Source organism: Hemiscyllium ocellatum, chromosome 11 (assembly GCF_020745735.1).
Source record: "Hemiscyllium ocellatum isolate sHemOce1 chromosome 11, sHemOce1.pat.X.cur, whole genome shotgun sequence".
Taxonomy (NCBI): Eukaryota; Metazoa; Chordata; class Chondrichthyes; order Orectolobiformes; family Hemiscylliidae; genus Hemiscyllium; species Hemiscyllium ocellatum.
Window position 1 is genome coordinate 14623045 of NC_083411.1, and position 20300 is coordinate 14643344.

Consider the following 20300-nt stretch of genomic DNA (forward strand, 5'->3'; position numbering starts at 1 on the left):
AGCTACCTTCTCAATGTGTAATGGACAAATACAATATTGTGATCAAGTGAAATGTTTAAAATACAGTGCTATAGGTACACCACTTATAGAGTAATTGTTATAGTTCACATCATATAGTTAACATTACCACAAATGCGTCAAAGACTGTAGGTACTGTACTAAAGACAGCTTTGCTTAAATTCATTTGTCCATTAACATTATTTGGCACCTTTTCATCAATTAGAAAATGTGTAGAGAAGATAACATTTAAAACCTAATGTTCAAGCTCTGATATTTTAATGAAGTACCCATGGCTGTTTTTTTATTGTAAGAACATTGTGGCTCGTACCATAAATCCATCAACATTAGTCTATATAGATCATCTTAGAATCCCTTTAATGTGGAAGCAGGCCATTTGGCCAATCAAGTCCACACTGAGTCTCTGAAGAGCATCCTACCCAGATTGAACCCCCTACTCTATCTCCATGACCTGCACTTCCCCAGGGTCAATCCAACTGACCCGCACGACGTTGGGAAGAAACCCAAGCATAGAGAAGGAATGCGCAAGCTCCACACAGCCACTCAAGGCTGGGTTTGAACCTGGGTCCCTGGCGGTGTGCTGCAGCAGTGCTAACCACGAAGCCACCATGCTGCCCCTAATGTATGACTAACATATACCTAATGTGTAACTCTGGGAAGAAGAACTATCAATGATGCACTAGTTTATTCTGTTCTTGGACATTCTGCTGGTCATTGTTCGAAATGTAAGTACTTCCCAAATAATTGCTTGCGAAAGTTTGCAAACTCCCTCTGGCTTTTTGCATGTTTATATTGTTTTAGACAGGCTGCCTCATCTTTGAAAACAACACCCACATTGCTGAAACCTGTACAGCTACACCCTCTGCTCCATTAATGCAGCACTTAAAATATTGCTTTGAATCTTAGATTTCATAAGAATTAGATCGTTGTCAGTGCTCCACACATTAATTTAGTAACTCACCATATAGTAACATTCAGCAATGAAACAGACCCTCAGTCCACCCAAATATAATCCCAAACTAAACCAGTCCCAACTGCCTGCTCCTGGCCCATATCCTGACAGACCTTTTCCAGTCATGTACTCATCCAAATGTCTTTTAAACGTTATGATTGTAGCCACATCCACCACTTCCTCAGGAAGTTCATTACACACGCGAGACATCCTTTGTGTAAAACATTTGTCCCTCATGTCTTTTTAAAAATTTCTCCTCTCCCCTTGAAAGTGTGCCCCCTAGTCTTGAAATCACCCATCCTATGGAAAAGACACCTCCCATTAACCCTATCTATATCTGTTATTATTTTATAAACTTATATCAGGTCACCTCTCAACCTCCCTATGCTCCTGTGAAAAAAGTCCGAGCCTATCCAGTCTTCCTTATAACACAAACCTTTTCATACCCAGCAGCATCCTGGTAAATCTCTTCTGAACCCTTCCAGCTTAATAATATCCTCCTTACAATTGGGCGATCTGAACTGGATATGGAATTCCAGAAGAGGCCTCACCAACGTCCTGTACAACCTCAACACGATTCCCCAACTCCTATACTCAAAGGACTGAGCAATGAAAGCATCCTCTGTAAAGATAAACTTTGGTAGTGTTTCTTGGCCTGGATTTTCTGCTGCCTAGATGGCATTTATATGGTAGGACATAGCGGAATCCCCAATGTAGTAGATATCTAAGAAACTGATAAAACGGGGGATTCAGTTGGTAATTCCCAATGCCTGGAACTCTTTGAAAATGTGTATTTCAATGGGAAAATTTGGAGGCTTTGCTGCAATTGATGAAACTGTTACACAGGAAAAGCTGGACAATTAAATATGTAATCTAACTCCTGGATAAATAGAAAACTGACCCCCAACTTATCACACTCCTAAAACTGCATCTCACGTAACATCTTGCGTTTCCCAAATACTAATATGACATGCTTATCTATCTCTGCAACCCAATAGCCCTTTCACCCATCTATGTCCCAGTCACTGAATTGGATAAACACTCTGCCTCTGTGAGCTTACATTCACCACCCAATAAGATCTCCCACCTCAAGGGACTCAACACTCTGTGATGTTCAATTCCTCTCTGTCTCTGGGACCTGATGCATCCCTTCACCCCCCAGCGCACCACATACTCTGTGCTGTCCCTGCTGTACCCAAAATACTCAAAAACCACCACCCCAACATCATGCTTACCTTTCATGGGGAGCTATCAAAGTAGCTAGGAGGGGCATTTCAATCACAAGTAAAGATAACTGCTGCAGTGTAAAACAGGCGTGTGGTTTTCACTCACCCAACTATCCTGCACTCCAAGGGCACAGTTGGTTTTAAAGGAAGTCCCCGTTTCTGAGGGATCAGTAATTGGAATCTCCTGTCAGAAATAAGGAGCTTGCTCTTAATGTAAAGACATAGGAGCAGAGTGGCATCTTGGCTATGATTGCCACTCAAAATCTAGCTCGTTGTTATCATTATAGAATTTTGTACTCAAATTGCCATTTGTACATTAGGCCTTGAAAAAGTTGATGCTAGTTTGATCATTTAGTCACATTCTCCAGTCCTGGGCAGGATTATGTATTGCTCAAAATTTTATTAAAAACATAGATCCGTTCCCCAATCCCTAATATTTTCTGACTGGATAGTGGTAGATGAGTGAAGTGCTCCAATTTTCTGATCCACTGTCTGCCCTATCTCATCTCTGGGTAATCCAAGATGGAGGATGGGAAAAATTTCTGGCTGTAACAGCTGCTCCTTTTTTGAGGTATTTTAGGTGCTGGAAGTGATTTCCTCGAATTCCAGGAGCAGCAATTACTGTTTTATATGCTGTTGCATTGTTTTGGAACATTGGGAAAACAAAAGTCAAAACAATAGCAGTTTTAAAAGGGAGAAGAACAGACAAAGGAAGCACATGGTGAGGTCATTGCAGGATAGAGAGAAAGAACCTGCACAGTTACTGCTTTTGCTGTTTGAATTCACGTATTGCTGGATATCGGAGTGCATCTGGGAAAATTAACAAACCGTGAAATTCACAACTAATCTTGGAGGAACTGTTGGGCGAAGTTCACAGCACAGAATCAGATAAGTTAATCGTTGTTTTATGTGTGGCCTACAGAGAATCTGCAGTAATGAGTAGAGTGGGTTCTTTCTTGATTATGTGTCTTTGGAGATATGTCTCTCGATTAAACTTAAATTAATAGTTATCACTTATATTTTAACCTGGAGCAGTGTTTGTAGAGGAATAAGACGGTGTTATTTTCTGGGTCTGTAGATTGTGAAGAAGCAAAAGTGGACTTTAAAAGAGTGATATGCACTTCTTGTTAGAAGTGGGAGTTTAAAGAGAGTTTAAGAGTTACTGCGGATTATATCTGCCATAAATGCTGTTGGCTGCGAATGTTATCAGATCGAATGGATCGGTTGGAGAGACAGTTAGAAGCAATGAGGAATTTGCAACAACAACAGTATGTAATGGATGGCAGTTATAGGAAGGGGGAAAGTCTCAGATACAGTCACATAGATGGGTTAATCCAGGAAAGGTAAGACAGGTAGGCAGCTAGTGCAAGAGTCTTTTGTGGCTATACCTGTTTCAAACAGGTATGCTGTTTTGGAAAATGTAGGGGGTGATGGATTCTCAGGGGAATGTAGCACAAAGTTTCTGGTATTGAGACTGCTCCTAATGCAACAAGGGCTACATCTGGTTCCAAGAGATCAATTGTGTTAGGGGATTCTCTAGTCCGAGGTACAGACAGATGTTTTTGTGGCCAGCAGCGAAAAAGCAGAATGGTGTGTTGCTTCCCTGGAGCCAGGATCAAGGATGCCTCAGAGAGAGTGCAGAATGTCCTTGAGAGTAGTAAATACCTGGACTACTCCCGGTGCTGCAAGCTAGTAAGGGCAGAAATAGGAGGATAGAGCAGACATCAGTGGTGGGCAAGTTGTTGGAGAGAATCCTGAGGGACAGGATGTACATGTATTTGGAAAGGCAAGGACTGACTAGGAATAGTCAACATGGCTTTGTGTGTGGGAAATCATATCTCACAAACTTGATTGAGTTTTTTGAGGAAGTAACAAAGAGGATTGATGAGGTCAGAGCAGTAGATGTGATCTATATGGACTTCAGTAAGGCGTTCGACAAGGTTCCCCATGGGAGACTGATTAGCAAGGTTAGGTCTCAAGGAATACAAGAGAATTCGTCATTTGGATACAGAACTGGCTCAAAGGTAGAAGACAGAGGCTACTGTTGGAGGACTGTTTTTCAGACAGGAGGCCTCTCTACTTTTTATCATTTACATAAATTATCTTGATGCGAGCATAAGAGGTGCAGTTAGTAAGTTTGCAGATAACATCAAAATTGGAGGTGTAGTGGACAGCAAAGAGGGTTACCTCCAATTACAATAGTATCTTGACCAGATGGGCCAATGGGCTGAGAAGTGGCAGGTGGAATTTAATTCAGATAAATGCAAGGTGCTGCATTTTAGGAAAGCAAATCTTAGCTGGACTTATAAACTTAATAGTAAGGTCCTAAGGAGTGTTGTTGAACAAAGAGACCTTGGAGTGCAGGTTCATAGCTCCTTGAAAGTGGAGTCGCAGGTAGATAGGATAGTGAAGAAGGCGTTTGGTATGCTTTCCTTTATTGGTTAAGAGTATTGAGTACGGGAGTTGGAGGTCATGTTGTGGCTATACAGGACATTGGTTAGACCACTGCGTGCAATTCTGGTCTCCTTTCTATCAGAAAGATGTTGTGAAACTTGAAAAGGTTCAGAAAAGATTTACAAGGATGTTGCCAGGATTGGAGGATTTGAGCTATAGGGAGAGGTTGAACAGGCTCGGGCTGTTTTCCCTGGAGCATCAGATGCTGAGGGGTGACCTTATAGAGGTTTTCAAAATTATGAGGTATATGGATAGGGTAAATAGACAGTCTTTTGCCCGGGGTTGGGGAGTGCAGAACTAGGTTGAGGGTGAGAGGGGAAAGATATGAGAGACCTAAGGGGCAACGTTTTCACACAGACGGTGGTACGTCTATGCAATGAGTTTCCAGAGGAGGTGGTGGAGGCTGGTACAATTACAACACTTAAGAGGCATCTGGATGGTGATATGAATAGGAAGGGTTTGGAGGGATACGGGCTGGTTGCTGGTAGGTGGGATTAGTTTGGGTTGGGATATCTGGTCGGCATGGATGGGTTGGACCGAAGGGTCTGTTTCCATGCTGTGCATCAGTAACTCTATCAGCATGCGTGGTTCCAAGACAGAAAGTTGAGAGTTTGAGGTGTTCTCCGGAGATTTGAGCATATAAACTAAGCTGATCGTTGAGTATCGTACTGAGACTGCTGTACTTTAAGGTGAGGTAAGTTGTTTTTGACAAGTTGTTGAACCAAACTGTCTCCACCTCCATCTGACTCCATTTTAGAGAAATTCTCATGTCCTGACTACTATTCGTAATTCAACCAATGCCATGAGGGAAACAAAAGGTTAGGTGATCACTTATTCTTGATACTATTTGTGGCTGGTTGCTGTGTACAAATTCCCATGCATTATGATAGTAACTAAACTTCGCAAGCACTTACTGGCTGTGAGTAATGTCCTGAGATTGACTGTGATGCTGCAATACTGTGTGTTGAAAGAGAGCGCTTTGACATCCAAGGTATTGTTTCCACCCAATTTTCCTTCACCCAACTGTAGGACTCCATAGCATCAACCTTGGCTTTCATCCAGCCTGTTTTCAAAAGGTCATCTCAAATTGTTCTGAATGTTGCGAGCAAACTCCTCATTCTGCCCTTGTGGTTTAGCGGTGCTAGCTCAGTTAGGTGGATGGCTGGTTTGTTGTGTGGGATGTTGCGAACAGCAATGTGTGGATGACTCTGAGCTGCCGTCAGTGCCATTCGGGATGGACAATAAATGCTGGTCTGGCCAGTGAAACCACAACCTGTGGGTGATTATAAAAGAAAGTATGGGTTCAATTCCTGCACCAACGGAGGTTACCACATGAAGGACACTTCTCCCAACCTTGCCTGAGGTATGGTGACCCTCCGATTGTTACCACAGAATCCCTACAGTGTGGAAGCAGGCTATTCAGCCCATCAAGTCCACACTGACTAGCCGAAGACTGACCCACACATGTTCCCTATCTCCATAGTAACCATGGCTAACGCACCTAGTCTGCACATTCCTGGACAATACAGGGCAACTTAGCATAGCTAAATCCACCTAACCCACACATCTTTGGATTGTGGAAGGAAACCATTGCCTCTTCGAGTCAATTGTCCATGAATTGCGTTTATATTTGAAGTCAGCTGTATTCCTTAACAAACCTATGCAGAAAATAGCAGCCAAAACCTAGAGATCAACAACGTGGTTTTGTGCAAAGTTCACTTATTCACATAAGGACATAAGTTGCCCACCGCTTTTAATATAAGGCACTGTCAGAAAGCCATGGGGAGCACATGCAAACTCCACACAGGCTGTCACCTGAGGTTGGAATCAAACCTGGATCCTTGGTGCTGTGAGGCATCAAGTGCTAACTGTTGAGACACTGTACCACCCTCCCACCCCCAAGTTGTTTCTCTGCAATGATAGACCGTTGGTCTGGATAGGATTATGGTGAATACTTTTTTAGAGCAGAAAATAAGTATTGTGACACTGGTAACATTTTCAAGAACTCTGCCAGAAATGCAAAATTTGTATCTTTTCTTCATGTAGCTTTTACACGGTTGTCTCTTTGAGTCAGTTGTCCACGAATCATGTTTATATTTGAAGTCAGCTATATTTCTGAACTAACCTGTGCAGAAAATAGCAGCCAAAATGTGGAGATAAACAACAGTGGAGTTGTACAAAGGTCATTTATTCACATGAAGACACAAGCTGCCCGCCTCTCTTCATATAAGACACTTTTTTGTAGCAAATTTTCAATGAATAGGAACATTCATAAATTCAAAATGACCTATTACATCATACAAAATAAAACTAATTTGCTATTATAAGGATTTTTTTGGTACAGAATTTAATATCATACAACATTTACATCAAATGACACACCGCACCGCTTGTTCAACATATAAGCAGACAAACAATGACTCCAAAGTGCATATCCTAACCTTTGTCTAAGGTAAACAGACACACTATCTGATTGGCCATCGCAACATCTGATCTTTTAAAAGGGTACATGCCCAAAATGCATGTCAGGAAAAACAGACACATGATAATATAAGTGCAACCCACAGGTAGGTAATGAGATTTAACTTTAATGACTACTAAACTGTAAGGGCATCCAACATATTAAGCACACCAAATAATTCATGGAATTTTGTGTGCTTTTCATTCTAACTCTGCTCAATGCCAGATTTTAAAACAAAAGCCTTGTGCTCTGTGTAATAACATTTGGGGTGGCACGGTGGCTCAGCAGTTAGCACTGCTGCCTCATAGCACCAGCGTCCCAGGTTCATTTCCAGCCTTGGGTGACTGTGTGGAGTTTGCACATTCTCCCTGTGTCTGCGTCCTTTGGTTTCCTCCCACAGTCCAAAGATGTGCAGGTTAGGTGAATTGGCCATGCTAAGTTGCCCATAGTGTTAGGTACATTAGTAAGAGGAAAATGGGTCTGGGTGGGTTACTCTTCAGAGGGTCGGTGTGGACTGGTTGGGTCGAAGGGCCTGTTTCCACACTGTAGAGAATCTAATCTCATCAATTTACTAACCATTTATGAGAATTGACTGAGCGATCAGTTGTAAGATTTTGATGGGCTTAATTTAAATCTCAAACATTGCCTGTGTTAGTTTACATATAAATAACATCAGAGTCCTAAGATCTACGGGAATTAGCAAATGTGACTAAAGGAGGGGTAATGGATTGGTGGATGAATAGATATGTAATTGGTGATTAATGAATCAGATTAAAAGTTCTATTTCCACAAAAATAGGATCATCCCATATTTCCATACGGACTCAACAAGGAAAAGGTTCAGGATTAAATAGAAATTGCAAAGCACAGCAGGTCTGGCAGCAAGAGTTAACATTTCGGGTCGAGTGACCCTTCCTCAGAATTCCTCAAGGGTCACGTGACCCGAAATGTTAACTCTTGCTGCCAGACTTGCTGAGCTTTTACAGCAATTTCTGTTTATGCTTCTGATTTCCAGCATCCACAGTTCATTCGGTTTTCAAAGATTCAGGAATGTTGGTCAAGTTTAAATTAAGAGGAACCATAATAGTGGCTGACTTAGGTGCAGCAGGAAGAATGACTGAACTGTCTGAAATGGGTATGTCAGAGACATTTATTGTACTGTGACTGTTCCCTCGTTGGTAATAATTAAACCTGATCAGTGCCCACATAGAAAACATTTAAAATGGAAAGGGATCATCAGATGGACAAATCTAAACAATGACTTATATAAATGAAGAAAATATGGGCAGACATTCTCAAATGCATTTGGACTCTCCCTCAAAGCAGAATTGAGCTCACAAGCCACAGATCTCCACCTCAAATTCTCTGTTCTGAATTTACAAACAAAACTTCTATATATGAGTTGCATGTTTGATAAGTGGCAGAGGCAATTTTCAATAACATTTGGATTTTCAGTTCCTGAGATTGTATTAACTACTGAAAGAATCAGGGAGCATTTGATTCTGAGTCAATTACCATTAGACCTGAATCTTCTTTTAAAAAAATAATGCACTAACTCATTTTGCGGTTTACACACAGTGTACAGTACGCTGGCAGAGTGTCTCAATGGCTCAGATTTTGCAGTGGTGATGATGAATCTGATAACATTGCTCTGCTAAAACTTGCAGCCACTTGTGGAGGAAGGATAGACAATGCTGGACACACTCAGCTGGCCAGTGGGGAGGGAAAAATGAATTTCGTCATCATCACCTGGTAGATTGGGCAAGGTTAAATCCATTGGATCACAACTTAAGGATGCATTTTAGTCTGTTGGTGCCGGTAAAGCCCATGATTAAGTTTGTGCCTGCATGATGTCAATGAATCTCTGCAATGGGACCTGTGACAGCAATTATCACTGGGCCCAGAAAGTTGTGGAGAACCTCAGCAGGTCTGGCAGTATCTGTGGAGAGAAAGCAGAGTTAACATTTTGAGTGCAGTGAATCTTCTTCAGAACATGTCTATGTGGAGTTTGCACGTTCTCCCTGTGTCGGTGTGGCCTTCATCTGGGTGCTGTGGTTTCCTCCCGCAGTTCAACGATGTGCAGCTTAGGTGGACTGGCAATCGGAAATGCAGGATTACAGGGATAGGGCGGGAGGAGTAGGTCTGGGTCGGATGCTGTTCGGAGGGTGGACTCGATGGGCTGGATGGCCTGCTTCCACGCTGTAGGGATTCCAAGGAAGCTCCAGTGGCAGCTCAAGGACAAGTCAGTAGTTGCACGGCTCCCTTGTGCCTCCGAGGGTCGCCAAATAAACACTGCAGCCTAAACAGAGGGATCCCTCTTTTGAGAGGTAGCAGCGCCCAATTCAAACATCAGGGAAGAGAGGTGGAGCAGGGAGGAAAAGAGGATGACTGCTGAAAGACAAACCCTGCTCTTCCACCATCTCTCCCAACGACTCCCCTCTTTACTACTCTCCCTACCTTTTAGAAGTGTGTTCATCTTTATATCCTTCGAAATATATAGTAAATTAGGGCATAGTCAGCATGGTTTAATCAAGGGGAGGTCATGCCTGACACATCTATTAAAGTTCTCTGAGGAGGTATCAAGGAGAGCCAATGGATGTTATCTACCTGGACTTCAAGAAGGTCTTTGACAAGGTGCCACACAGGAGGCTGCTGAGTAATATAAGGGCCCATGGTGTTACAGGCAAGGTGCTAGCATAGATAGAAGCTTGGCTGTCTGGCAGAAAGCAGAGAGTGGGGATAAAAGGGTCCTTCTCAGGATGGCAGCCCGTGACATCTGCAAGGCTCAGTATTGGGAGCACAACTTTTTACTTTATACATTAACAGTCTAGATGAAGGAACTGAGGGCATTCTGACCTAGTTTAAGACAAAGATAGGTGGAGGGAAAGGGAAGGCTGCAGAAGGATTTGGACAGTGGGCAAAGAAGTGACAGATGGAGTACAATGTGGGAAAGTGAGGTTATGCACCTTGGTAGGAAGAATAGAGGCATGGACTATTTTCTAAATGGGGAAAAAACTCACAAGTCTGAAGTGTAAAGAGACTTGAGAGTTCTAGTCCAGGATTCTGTCAAGGTAAACTTACAGGCTGAGTCAGCAGTTAAGAAAGCAAATCCATTGTTGACATTTATTTTGAGAGGACTTGAAAGTAAAAGCTCTATAACGCTCTGAGTAATGTACACAGACAGAGCGGGTTCAGAGGAGGTTCAGGCGAATAGTCCCAGGAGTGAAAAGCTTAACCAATGAGGAATGTTGAAAGCTCTGGGTCTATACTTGATGGAATTTAGAAGGATGAGCTATTTGAAACTTACAGAATACTGAACGGTTTGGACAGTGTGGATGTTGGGAAAATGTTTCCATTGGTAGGAAAGACCAGGACCCGAGGGCATAGCCTTACAGTGAAGGGAAGACCTTTTAGACCGGAGATTACAAAAAACAGGGAGTGGTAAATCTATGGAATTCACTGCCACAGAAGGCGGTCGAGGGCAGGTCATTGAGTATATTTAAGGCAGAGATATCTAGGTTCTTGATTGTCAAGGGGATCAAGGGTTATGGGGAAGAAGTGGGTGAGTGAGGTTGAAAAACTTATCAGCCATAATTGAATGGCAAGACAGACTGGATGGGCTGAATGGCCAGTTTCTGCTCCTATGTCTTATGGTCATGTGTCTTATTTTAATTCTGTCTGAATTCAATTGGACCAATTTATTCCGCTGCCTGAAAATTCAATTGAAAAGTGACTGATAAAAAGTGCTTTCAAATTCTTGATATTCTTTTGTCTGAATACTTCATTGCTGCTGACTTGCTTGCCAGGATCACTGTTCCGGTTAGCAGATTTAAAATTCCCTGGGGAAAGGTCAAGGTCGCGTTATAGAGACTGCACAATCCTTCAGGGCAGGTTTGTTCAAGGTCAGGGGCGAATGCGATTTGTTTTCACCGCATCCACAAAATCTGGGCCATTGTGGTACGGTTGTAGGAGGATCCACAGTGAGGCATTTGGCTCTGAACCAAGACAAGTTTACAATTTTCACTTAGTGGTGGTCGGATATGAATAATTGTCTTTTTTCAAAAAATATAAAGTATTCAAAGCTATTTAGAAAATAAACACGTTATTCAAAGAATGTAGACAGAGTAGCATTTACAGTGAGTTTGTCTTGCAAGTCTAGCTAGCTGTAAGTGACTAAAGCACAACCAGAAATATTTTCACAGCATCACATCTGACTCCCTGCCACTGGCAACTATTAGCATCAATTGACAAGTGCAGGCTATGTAATGCAACACCTGACAAAACAATTAGCACAGATTTTAACAAGGTCACTTTGCCATCATTTTACCAGTGATGCCTGTTTTTTGTTGTGACAATCTAGTCACAAATACTGTTCTCATGTGAGTTTTTAAAAGACTCCTATCTGCTGTTGACCGATTCATGGTACCAAGACCAGCCATTCCAAGTTGGGACAAATGGGGTGACTATTTACTGAATAATTATTTTGCTTGGCAAACAGACAAGCTCTCAAGAGGCCCGTGTTTTAGTGAGAGAGATCACTGCGGAACATGCAGTGGGTCTACAAAACCTCTCCAGTGTTTCGACTGACGATCTGTTATCTTCCTTCTGGTTGGGTTCCTATGAACAGGAAGGACTTAGTGTCTCAGTGAGAAGGAAGGATGGATCAGGATTTTTAAAAATTTTTTTTAGTTTGCTGTCAGCTTGCAACAGCTTTCTTTGTGGCATTCCCCTCGTTCTGCATTGCCGGGATTCTGCTACACTTCAGCCAAGCGCCCTCCATGGAGAGGTGTTCTCCCGGCACCCACTTCTCTTGGGCATGGATGAGCCACCAGTTGAATGAACATTTGCCCTTTGCCCACAGATGTGCCGTGGGGGTATGTCCAATTTGCAGCCCTCGTGTGGTCTGCCTCTGCAACGGTCCTTGGTTACCGCGGTAACTGGATGTTGGGGAGGTCTGAGAGGCCGCTGGTGTTGCTCTGTGTCCCGCGGGTTTGGTGTTGAGAGAGGTAGCCCAAGTTCACCTGTGGTGCTGATCCCAGGAAAAGAAGCTGCGATTGGTCACCTTGCATCATTCCACTCAGTGGCACTTGCTAAACAAACAAAAAAACATTTTGTCACCAATTAATTAATTCCAATTCCACATCAAAAACATCAGTTTGTAAGAGAAAGGTTTTCAAGTCCCCATCGCTTCCATCTACTTTTTCCCAAGAGCAGTACAAACAGGCTCTTCAACTGGAGCCTGCCGAAGTATCGAAGATGGGAGCCGCAATAGGCCATTCAGCCCATCAAGCCTGTTCCAACCTTCAAGACAATCATGATTGATCCTCTGTCTCAGTGGCGCATGACGGCTCTCCCCTCATATGTCTTGGCACCTTTAGCTTCAAGAAATCTATCTCTTCCTTATGCATTTTCAGTAGCTTCACCTCCATAGCTCTCTGTGGTAGAAAATTCCACAGGTTCCCTCGCTTCTGAGTGAAAAACTTTTTTACCATTTCAATCTGACAGGTCAGACTCTGTATTTGGAGACCCCTCATTCTGAACTTCCTAACAAAGACGGGGGAAAACATCATCCCTGGATTAACCTATCCAACTCTGTCAGAACTTTATACATTTCACTGAGATCTCCTCTTGTTTTTTTTCCAAACTACAGGAATTAGAGCCAAATCAATCTCTCATTGGACAAAGGTGCCATCCCAGAAATTAGTCTGGGTGAACTGATGCTGCACGCTCTCTACAGAAGTACATCTTTAATTGCACACAGTGCTCTCACCATTAACATGACCCAAACTGGCTGCCATAATGAAGATCAAGCCTCAATTTTGTGTCTCACACCCTATAGCACAGCGCAAGGTAAGAAAACAAGAATGTAGCCACATTGCATCTGCATTTGGAAAGCAGGTGGGTCATTGCATCACCAAGTGACTGAGAATGTGGGGTTTTAAAAACAAATTATTGCAGTGTGACCAATGAGGCCACCTCAAAAGCATTTCGACAATGCAGAAGGGATTTACTAGATCTACACCAGACGAGGGACTTCAGTTATGTGGAGAGAGTCAATGAAACTGGGACCTTTCTCCTGAAATCAGAAAATTACAGGGGGAAGTGACAGAAGTGTTGAAAATCATGAATTATTTTGACAAGCGGAGACAAAGGGGAAGAGCAGAATCTTCTGGAAGCAATAGGAGTCACAGCTGCAGGCAGGTCAGACCCTGCTTGGATAGGCTCACCACATCGTGTCCCACTCAGGCACTTACCAGGCCAGCAGCCAGCCTTCCTCAGGACACACGAGCAAAAGGCTGAAAAGTGACAGTGAATCAGAGCCACCAATGATGTGGGGAAAGATGCAGGAAAAAGATTCCAACGCCTTGGGTCCTAGGCAACTGAAGGCACACCACTAATGAAGATGTGATCAAAATTAGATCGAATCAAGAGGCCAGAATTAGATGGTTGCAGACATCTCAGAGAGGGGAATGTCTGGAGGAAATTACAGAGTTGTTGGAGTGCAAGGGGTCGGGTGGAAAACTGGAAATAAGGATGAAAATTTTGAAAAAAGTTGTTTCTCTGAGAACTGCTGTCGATCACTAAGCATAGGGATAACCTATTACAGATGCTCTTGAGTTTAGACTGGGTAGAATGTGTGATCAGCCAGAAGTGCATTGGAATCCGTTAAATCTAGAAGTAAAGAAGGCATGTATGAGGATTTCAGCTGCAAAACAGCTGAGGCAAGCATGAAGTCAGGCAATGTAACAGAGTAGGGAAAATCATCAAATGTTCATCTTTGAATTATATCTGTCACCAATGGTGTGAAAAGATTGGCTTAGTTTCAGACCACTGGCAGAGAGAGGGATGGAATCAATAGCTAGGGAATGGAATTTGCAAAGGGGAGTAAAAACAATCTTTTCAATTTTTCCCAATGTTTAATTGAAGGAAATACATGGCAAAGGGGAGGGGATTGAGGATAGATCCATTGGGAAAAAGCAGCTGAGGTAAGGAAGCAAGAGCAGGAAGCATCATCATTGTAGGTGACTTTCGGACTGTGACTGGACAGTTAAGAATGAGACTAGGGAATGCAGTTCCACCAAGCTGGACAAGTGGAGGGGCATTGGAGCCCCTCCCCTCCTTGGTCAACAATGTTAAAAGCTACAGACTGGTTCAGGAAGATGAGGAGAAGGGAAGCAATAGTTTACCTTTGTCCCAATAACATACCATATCTTTGAGAGAATCACTTGGTTCTGTGGCAGCAATATAATACTAATTGAGAGATGACTTTGTGAGAAAACTGAGCATAGATTAGTGAGGCAATAATATATTCAAGGACCCTCAAGGGATTGTTGATGGGGTGATAGTTTGCAAAGCTGGAATTATCAAAGGTTTTTTCTTTAACAAAATCAACCTCAGTTTAAAACTTAGTTTCCCTTATTTTGAAGGGAAAGAAATTCTCATGAATTTTCTTGCGTCAATGAGATCGCAGAATATTCCGCTGTTGGTAAGACTGCTAGCTGCCTGCTTCCTGAAGATATTGTTTCCCGTTGTGGTTTACAGACTGTGATGGGACTTGGTACCTGAAGATATTGATGTTGCTGCTGAAGCTGCAGGGGATGATGGCTGTGTTGCTGTTGAACAGAGGCTTGCTGGTGTGAGGAGAAACCTGGATGCTGGATGGCCATGGAACTTGGAGAAGGGACGATGATTGCACTAGAGCTGGTTGGCTGCATTGCTAGTGCCGTCAACATCTGCTGATCTTGGATAAATCTGAAAATACAGAATTCACAAAGTAGGATTCACTGAACATTTGATACACATAAGATTTGTTCAATGTATCTAATTGGTTTAACCTGATCTGGTCAGTGATAACCTGCAGCAGACCAATTGTTTACACATCGATGTAACAATAACTTAAATTGTTTAAAGGAATGCTAGATAATGGAGTCTTTCAGGGCCTCTGTGATACTCCACTTTCATATGTGGTAGTCAGTGCACAAACTAAGCATTAAATATCCCTAATCACAATGTAAAAAAAAATCTGGAATTAAGAGTCTCATGATAACAGTGAAATTGTTGTCAATTGTTGGAAAGCCCCAACTGGTTCACTAATGTCCTTTAAGAAGGAAACTGCCACCCTTCGACTCCAGCATATATGAGGTGAATAGCAACGTTCTTTTCCCAAAGCTGGGTGATTTCAAAACTAGGGAACGTGTTTTTAAAGTGAGATAAGAAAGAGTTGAAAAGGACACGAGGGCCAACAGTTTTTTTACACAGGAATGCTTCATGTGTGGAATAAACTGCTGGAGAAACTAATGGTTGCAGGTACAGTTAAAACATTTAAAAGACATTTGGATGGGTTTGGAGGGATATGGGCTAAATGTAGGCAAGTGGGAATAGAATCTCTACAATGTGGAAACAAGCCCTTCGGCTCAACAAGTCCACACTGACCCTCCGAAGAGAAACTCACCCAGACCCATTTCCCTCTAACTAATGCACCTAATACTATGGGAAATTTAGCATGGCCAATTCACCTGACCTGCACATCTTTGGACTAGTTTAGTTTGGGAACATGATTAGGGTGGACAAGTTGGGCCAAAGGGTTTGTTTCCACGTTATATGACTCTATGACTCTAGATATCTTCCTGAAGGACATTCGTAAACCAATTAGTAATTTAATGACAGGCCTGTAGTTTCATGGTCGTTATTAATGAGGCTAACATTTTATTCCAGATGTAGTGACTAAGTGAATTTAAATTCCCCAAGCTGCCATGGTAGATGGAAGCACATTTTCCAAACCAGTTCCAAGTCTTGCATTACTAGTCTACATTACAGAAGAGAAAGTGCTGAAAGTCTTAGAAAACATGAAGGAGGAAGAAGTCTCCAAGACCTGATCAAGTGTATCCCAAGATGTTGTGGTAAATTAGGGAGGACATTGTGGGACTCCGAGCAGAAATATTTGTGTCATCTATAACCATGGTGGGGGAGGGGGGGGGAGGGGCTGGGGGGGTGCCACAGGACTGGATGGTGGCTAACGTTGTGCCTTTATTTAAGAAGGGCAGTAAGGAGAAGCTTGGGAACTATTGACCTGTGAGCCCAACATTGGTAATGGGCAAGTTGTTGGAGGTGATTCTGAAAGATAAGATTTGCATGCATTTAGAGAGACTAGGATGAATTGGAATAGCAAGCATGGTTTTGTGCAAGGGAAATCATAACCACTGTGACACTGTCTCATTGGACATAAGTAATTTGCATCTGGTATCAGTAATAGATATTTGTACAGAGCTGGACTCAATACAATCATAGGTGAAATAAAACAACGAACTGCAGATGCTAGCATTCTGAAACCAAATTAGAAACTGCTGGAGAGTTCAGCATCTGCGGAGAGAGAAACAAAGTTAATGTTTCAGGTCCAGTGATTCTTCCTCTGAACACATCAGAATAACAACATGATTCACGGTGATTTCCAGGCTCTTGCATCCAGTGCTTTCAGGAGCCTGCTGTATATTTATCCAGCAATGTTCTGAGACAATATTGAAATGCTTACTTGGCTTGTTCTCTTGCTGTGTTATTCTGAGATGGCTGTTCTGTCCCACTGTTGTTTGGCATTATGGGATGAATGGGTTGATTAAAAAATAATCTGGAAAAGAGCCAAGTGAAAAATAGCAGTAAAACGTCTCGTTCCTCTTTGTGGAAGATGTGTGTGGAATATGCTTCACTCGGCTGATAAGTATTGGCTGCTGAACAGAGCTGTAATGTCTCGGAGCAGTTCAGGATAGGCTCTGGACATTGGATGTAATGTTTATGTACATGAGCAAAACTGTAATGTTGAGTTACAACCTTAAATGGACCACTAGCAATATTTAATAAAGGCAAAACACTGCAGATACTGGAGATATGAAATAAAAACAAGATGGTGGAACAACTCATTAGGTCTGGCAGCATCTGTGAAGAGAGAAACTGCGTTAATGTTTTGAGTCAAGTATGAACCATTCAAACAACTACTTTACTGGAGGTGGTGGTATTGTGGTCATAATGCTAGTAATGCAGAGCTCCAAGCTAATGTTCTGGAGTCATAACTTTGAGACCTAAATGGTGACATTTGACTTCAATAATATTTGAAACTTAAAAAGAAGCTGGCCTAATAGCAACCATGGTAATGCTTGTCATAAAAAAAATCATCTGGTTCACTAATGCCCTTTAGGGAAGGAAATCTGCCATCTTACCCTGTCTGGCCTACATGTGGCTCCAGATCCATAGCAATGTGACTCTTCATCTTCTTCTAAAATGGCCCTGGCAAGCTATCCAGGTCAAGTGACGAAGCAGCTGCTTGATTGGCACTACATCCACAAGCATCCACTCCCTCCACCACTGACGCTCAGTAGCAGCAGTGTGTACTATCTACAGAATGCAAGGCAGAAATTTGCCAAAGATCCACAAACCCATGACCACTTCCATCTAGAAGGACAAGGGCAGCAGATACATGAGAATACTTCCACCTGCAAGTTCCCTCCCCAGCCACTCACCTCCTTGGGAATATATTGCCATTCCTTCACTGTCACTGGGCCAAAATCCTGGAATTCTCTCCCGAAGGGCATTGTGGGTCTACTCATAGGTGGTGGACTGCAGCGATTCAAGAAGTCAGCTCATCACCACCTTCTCAAGAGCAACTAGGGACGAGCAATAAGTGCTGGTCCAGACAAGTCCCAAAAACCACAAGTGAACAAATTAAAAGAAACAGGCAATAAATGCTGGACCAGCCAGTGACACTCATCCCATGCAAATAAAAAAAATCTCATTTCTCTCTCTACTGATGTTGCCAGGCTGGCTGGGTATTCCCAGCACCTCCTGTTTTTATTAGTAAAAATCAATCTTTCCAGTTTACAACCTTAATGACAACTTACCACAGATAGATACAAGTATGGACTACTTTCTAAATGGTGAGAAAATTCATAACGCCAAAGTACAAAGGGATCTGGGAGTGCTAGTCGAGGATTCTTTAAAGGTAAACATGTAGGTTGAGTCCGTGATTAAGAAAGCGAATGCAATGTTGTCATTTATCTCAAGAGGGTTGGAATATAAAAGCAGCGATGTGCTACTGAGACTTTGTAAAGCTCAGGTTAGGCCCCATTTGGAGTACTGTGTCCAGTTTTGTTCCCCACACCTCAGGAGGGACATACTGGCACTGGAGCGTGTCCAGCGGAGATTCACACGGATGATCCCTAGAATGGTAGATCTAACATATGAGGAATGGCTGAGGATCCTGGGATTGTATTCATTGGAGTTTAGAAGATTAAGAGGAGATCTAATAGAAATTTACAAGATAATACATGGCTTCGAAAGGGTGGACGCTAAGAAATTGTTTCCGTTAGGCGAGGAGACTAGGACCCGTGGGCACAGCCTTAGAATTAGAGGAGGTCAATTCAGAACAGAAATGCAGAGACATTTCTTCATCCAGAGAGTGGTGGGCCTGTGGAATTCATTGCCGCAGAGTGCAGTGGAGGCCGGGACGCTAAATGTCTTCAAGGCAGAGATTGATAAATTCTTGATGTCACAAGGAATTAAGGGCTAAGGGGTGAGTGAGGGTAAGTGGTGTTGAAATGCCCATCAGCCATGATTAAATGGCAGAGTGGATTCGATGGGCCGAATGGCCTTACTTCCACTCTTATGTCTTATGGTCTTATACAGTGACATTGACCAAATATACTTACATGATAAAAGTAATTCAACGTTTAATAACATCTGACAGGTTTCATAATTATGCCAGTTTTCCACAACAGCAATATACAAGCATTGAAGTGATTCTGAATATATATTATTTGCAGGATTTAAAAAGAACATGATGGGAGACCAAGCTTAATTTAGTGATGACCAAATGCCAAATGACATTATTCATTGATGGAAAAAGAGACACTTTGTTCAGGTTTTTCATTTTTAACTCATTGGGACAAATGCAAGAATGCCAAATGTCAAAGGATCACAACAATTTGTACTGCAGGAGAACATGGTGCTATTTGATTGGCAAGTTGACTTGGATCGTCAAAAGATTGTCATACAGATAGCAAAGGGAACTATAGGCTCCCTACACTCTAAGTGAGTTCAAAAAATAATTATTTAGCACCTGTTAAACTTGAAATGTTCAAAAAGAGAGAAGTGGGCATTGGAATATAGTACATGAGGAAGGGAGGGAGAGTCAAAGGCAAGGCCAAACAGATGTTTACCTTAATGAAAAGATTAGCAAGATGAGGTGGTTTTGGAAGGGGATTACCAAGGACAGGAGGATAATTCCTGCGAGTTTGGTTGCTGTTGAGGGAATGAGGCTGCCTGGGACACAAACTGGAATGTTCAGTCAGACAGATTGGCAAAATACATTGGTGCCTGTGGTATAGATGAGACTCTTCAAATAGAGTTGACCAGAACATGGAACGATTTGTAAATAAGGCCAGGAATCATCAAGTGGGTCTTGGCTTCAATGGGAAAGTGGTGATTGGTTTGCAACACTTTGTGGGAAAGGCCATGGGTTGTAGAGTTCTGACTGATGTGCGACGGAGGAGAGGGTTAATTAGTGTGCAGCTGAGCAATTTGTGTCCTCATATGCGAGTATGCATGTGGGTGAGATTCGAAAGTCATGAGGGGCACGTTTATTACACAGAGGGTGGTTCGCATATGGAATGAACTTCCTGAGGAAGTGGTGGATGTGGTTACAATTACAATGTTTAAAAGACATTTGGAAAAGTACATGAATAGGAAACGTTTGGAGGGATATGGGCCAGGAAAGTGGGACTAGTTTAGTTTGGGATTATGTTTGGCATGGACTGGTTGGATCAAAGGGTCCGTTTACATGCCCTATGACTGTATGAGGAGAAAGTGAGGACTGCAGATGCTGGAGATCAGAACTGAAAATGTGTTGCTGGAAAAGCGCAGCAGGTCAGGCAGCATCCAAGGAACAGGAGATTCGATGTTTCGGGCATAAGCCTTTCTTCAGGAAGAAGGGCTTATGCCCAAAATGTCGAATCTCCTGTTCCTTGGATGCTGCCTGACTTGCTGCGCTTTTCAAGCAACACATTTTCAGCTATGACTGTATGACTCTAATACTCTTTGACTTCAGGAGCAAGATAATGGAAATAGTTTTGATGGTGACAGAAAACACAGCTCAGGGTTGAAGAGAACAAGCTCCAGCCTCTGCCAAGTTGCACAATCAGGGAGGC

At 42.6% G+C, this 20300-nt stretch overlaps 1 protein-coding gene across 1 annotated transcript in view; it reads right to left on the reverse strand.

The window, feature by feature from the left end:
• Positions 1-12035: 12035 nt before the first annotated feature.
• npas2 (neuronal PAS domain protein 2) overlaps positions 12036-20300 on the reverse strand; it is a 96894-nt gene continuing 88629 nt past the window's right edge. Inside the window, exons 18-20 of the mRNA XM_060832314.1 lie at positions 16640-16732; positions 14673-14862; positions 12036-12200 (exon numbers count right to left, since the gene is read on the reverse strand). Coding sequence (XP_060688297.1) covers positions 12036-12200; positions 14673-14862; positions 16640-16732 — 448 coding nt within the window. The remainder of the gene's footprint in view (positions 12201-14672; positions 14863-16639; positions 16733-20300) is intronic.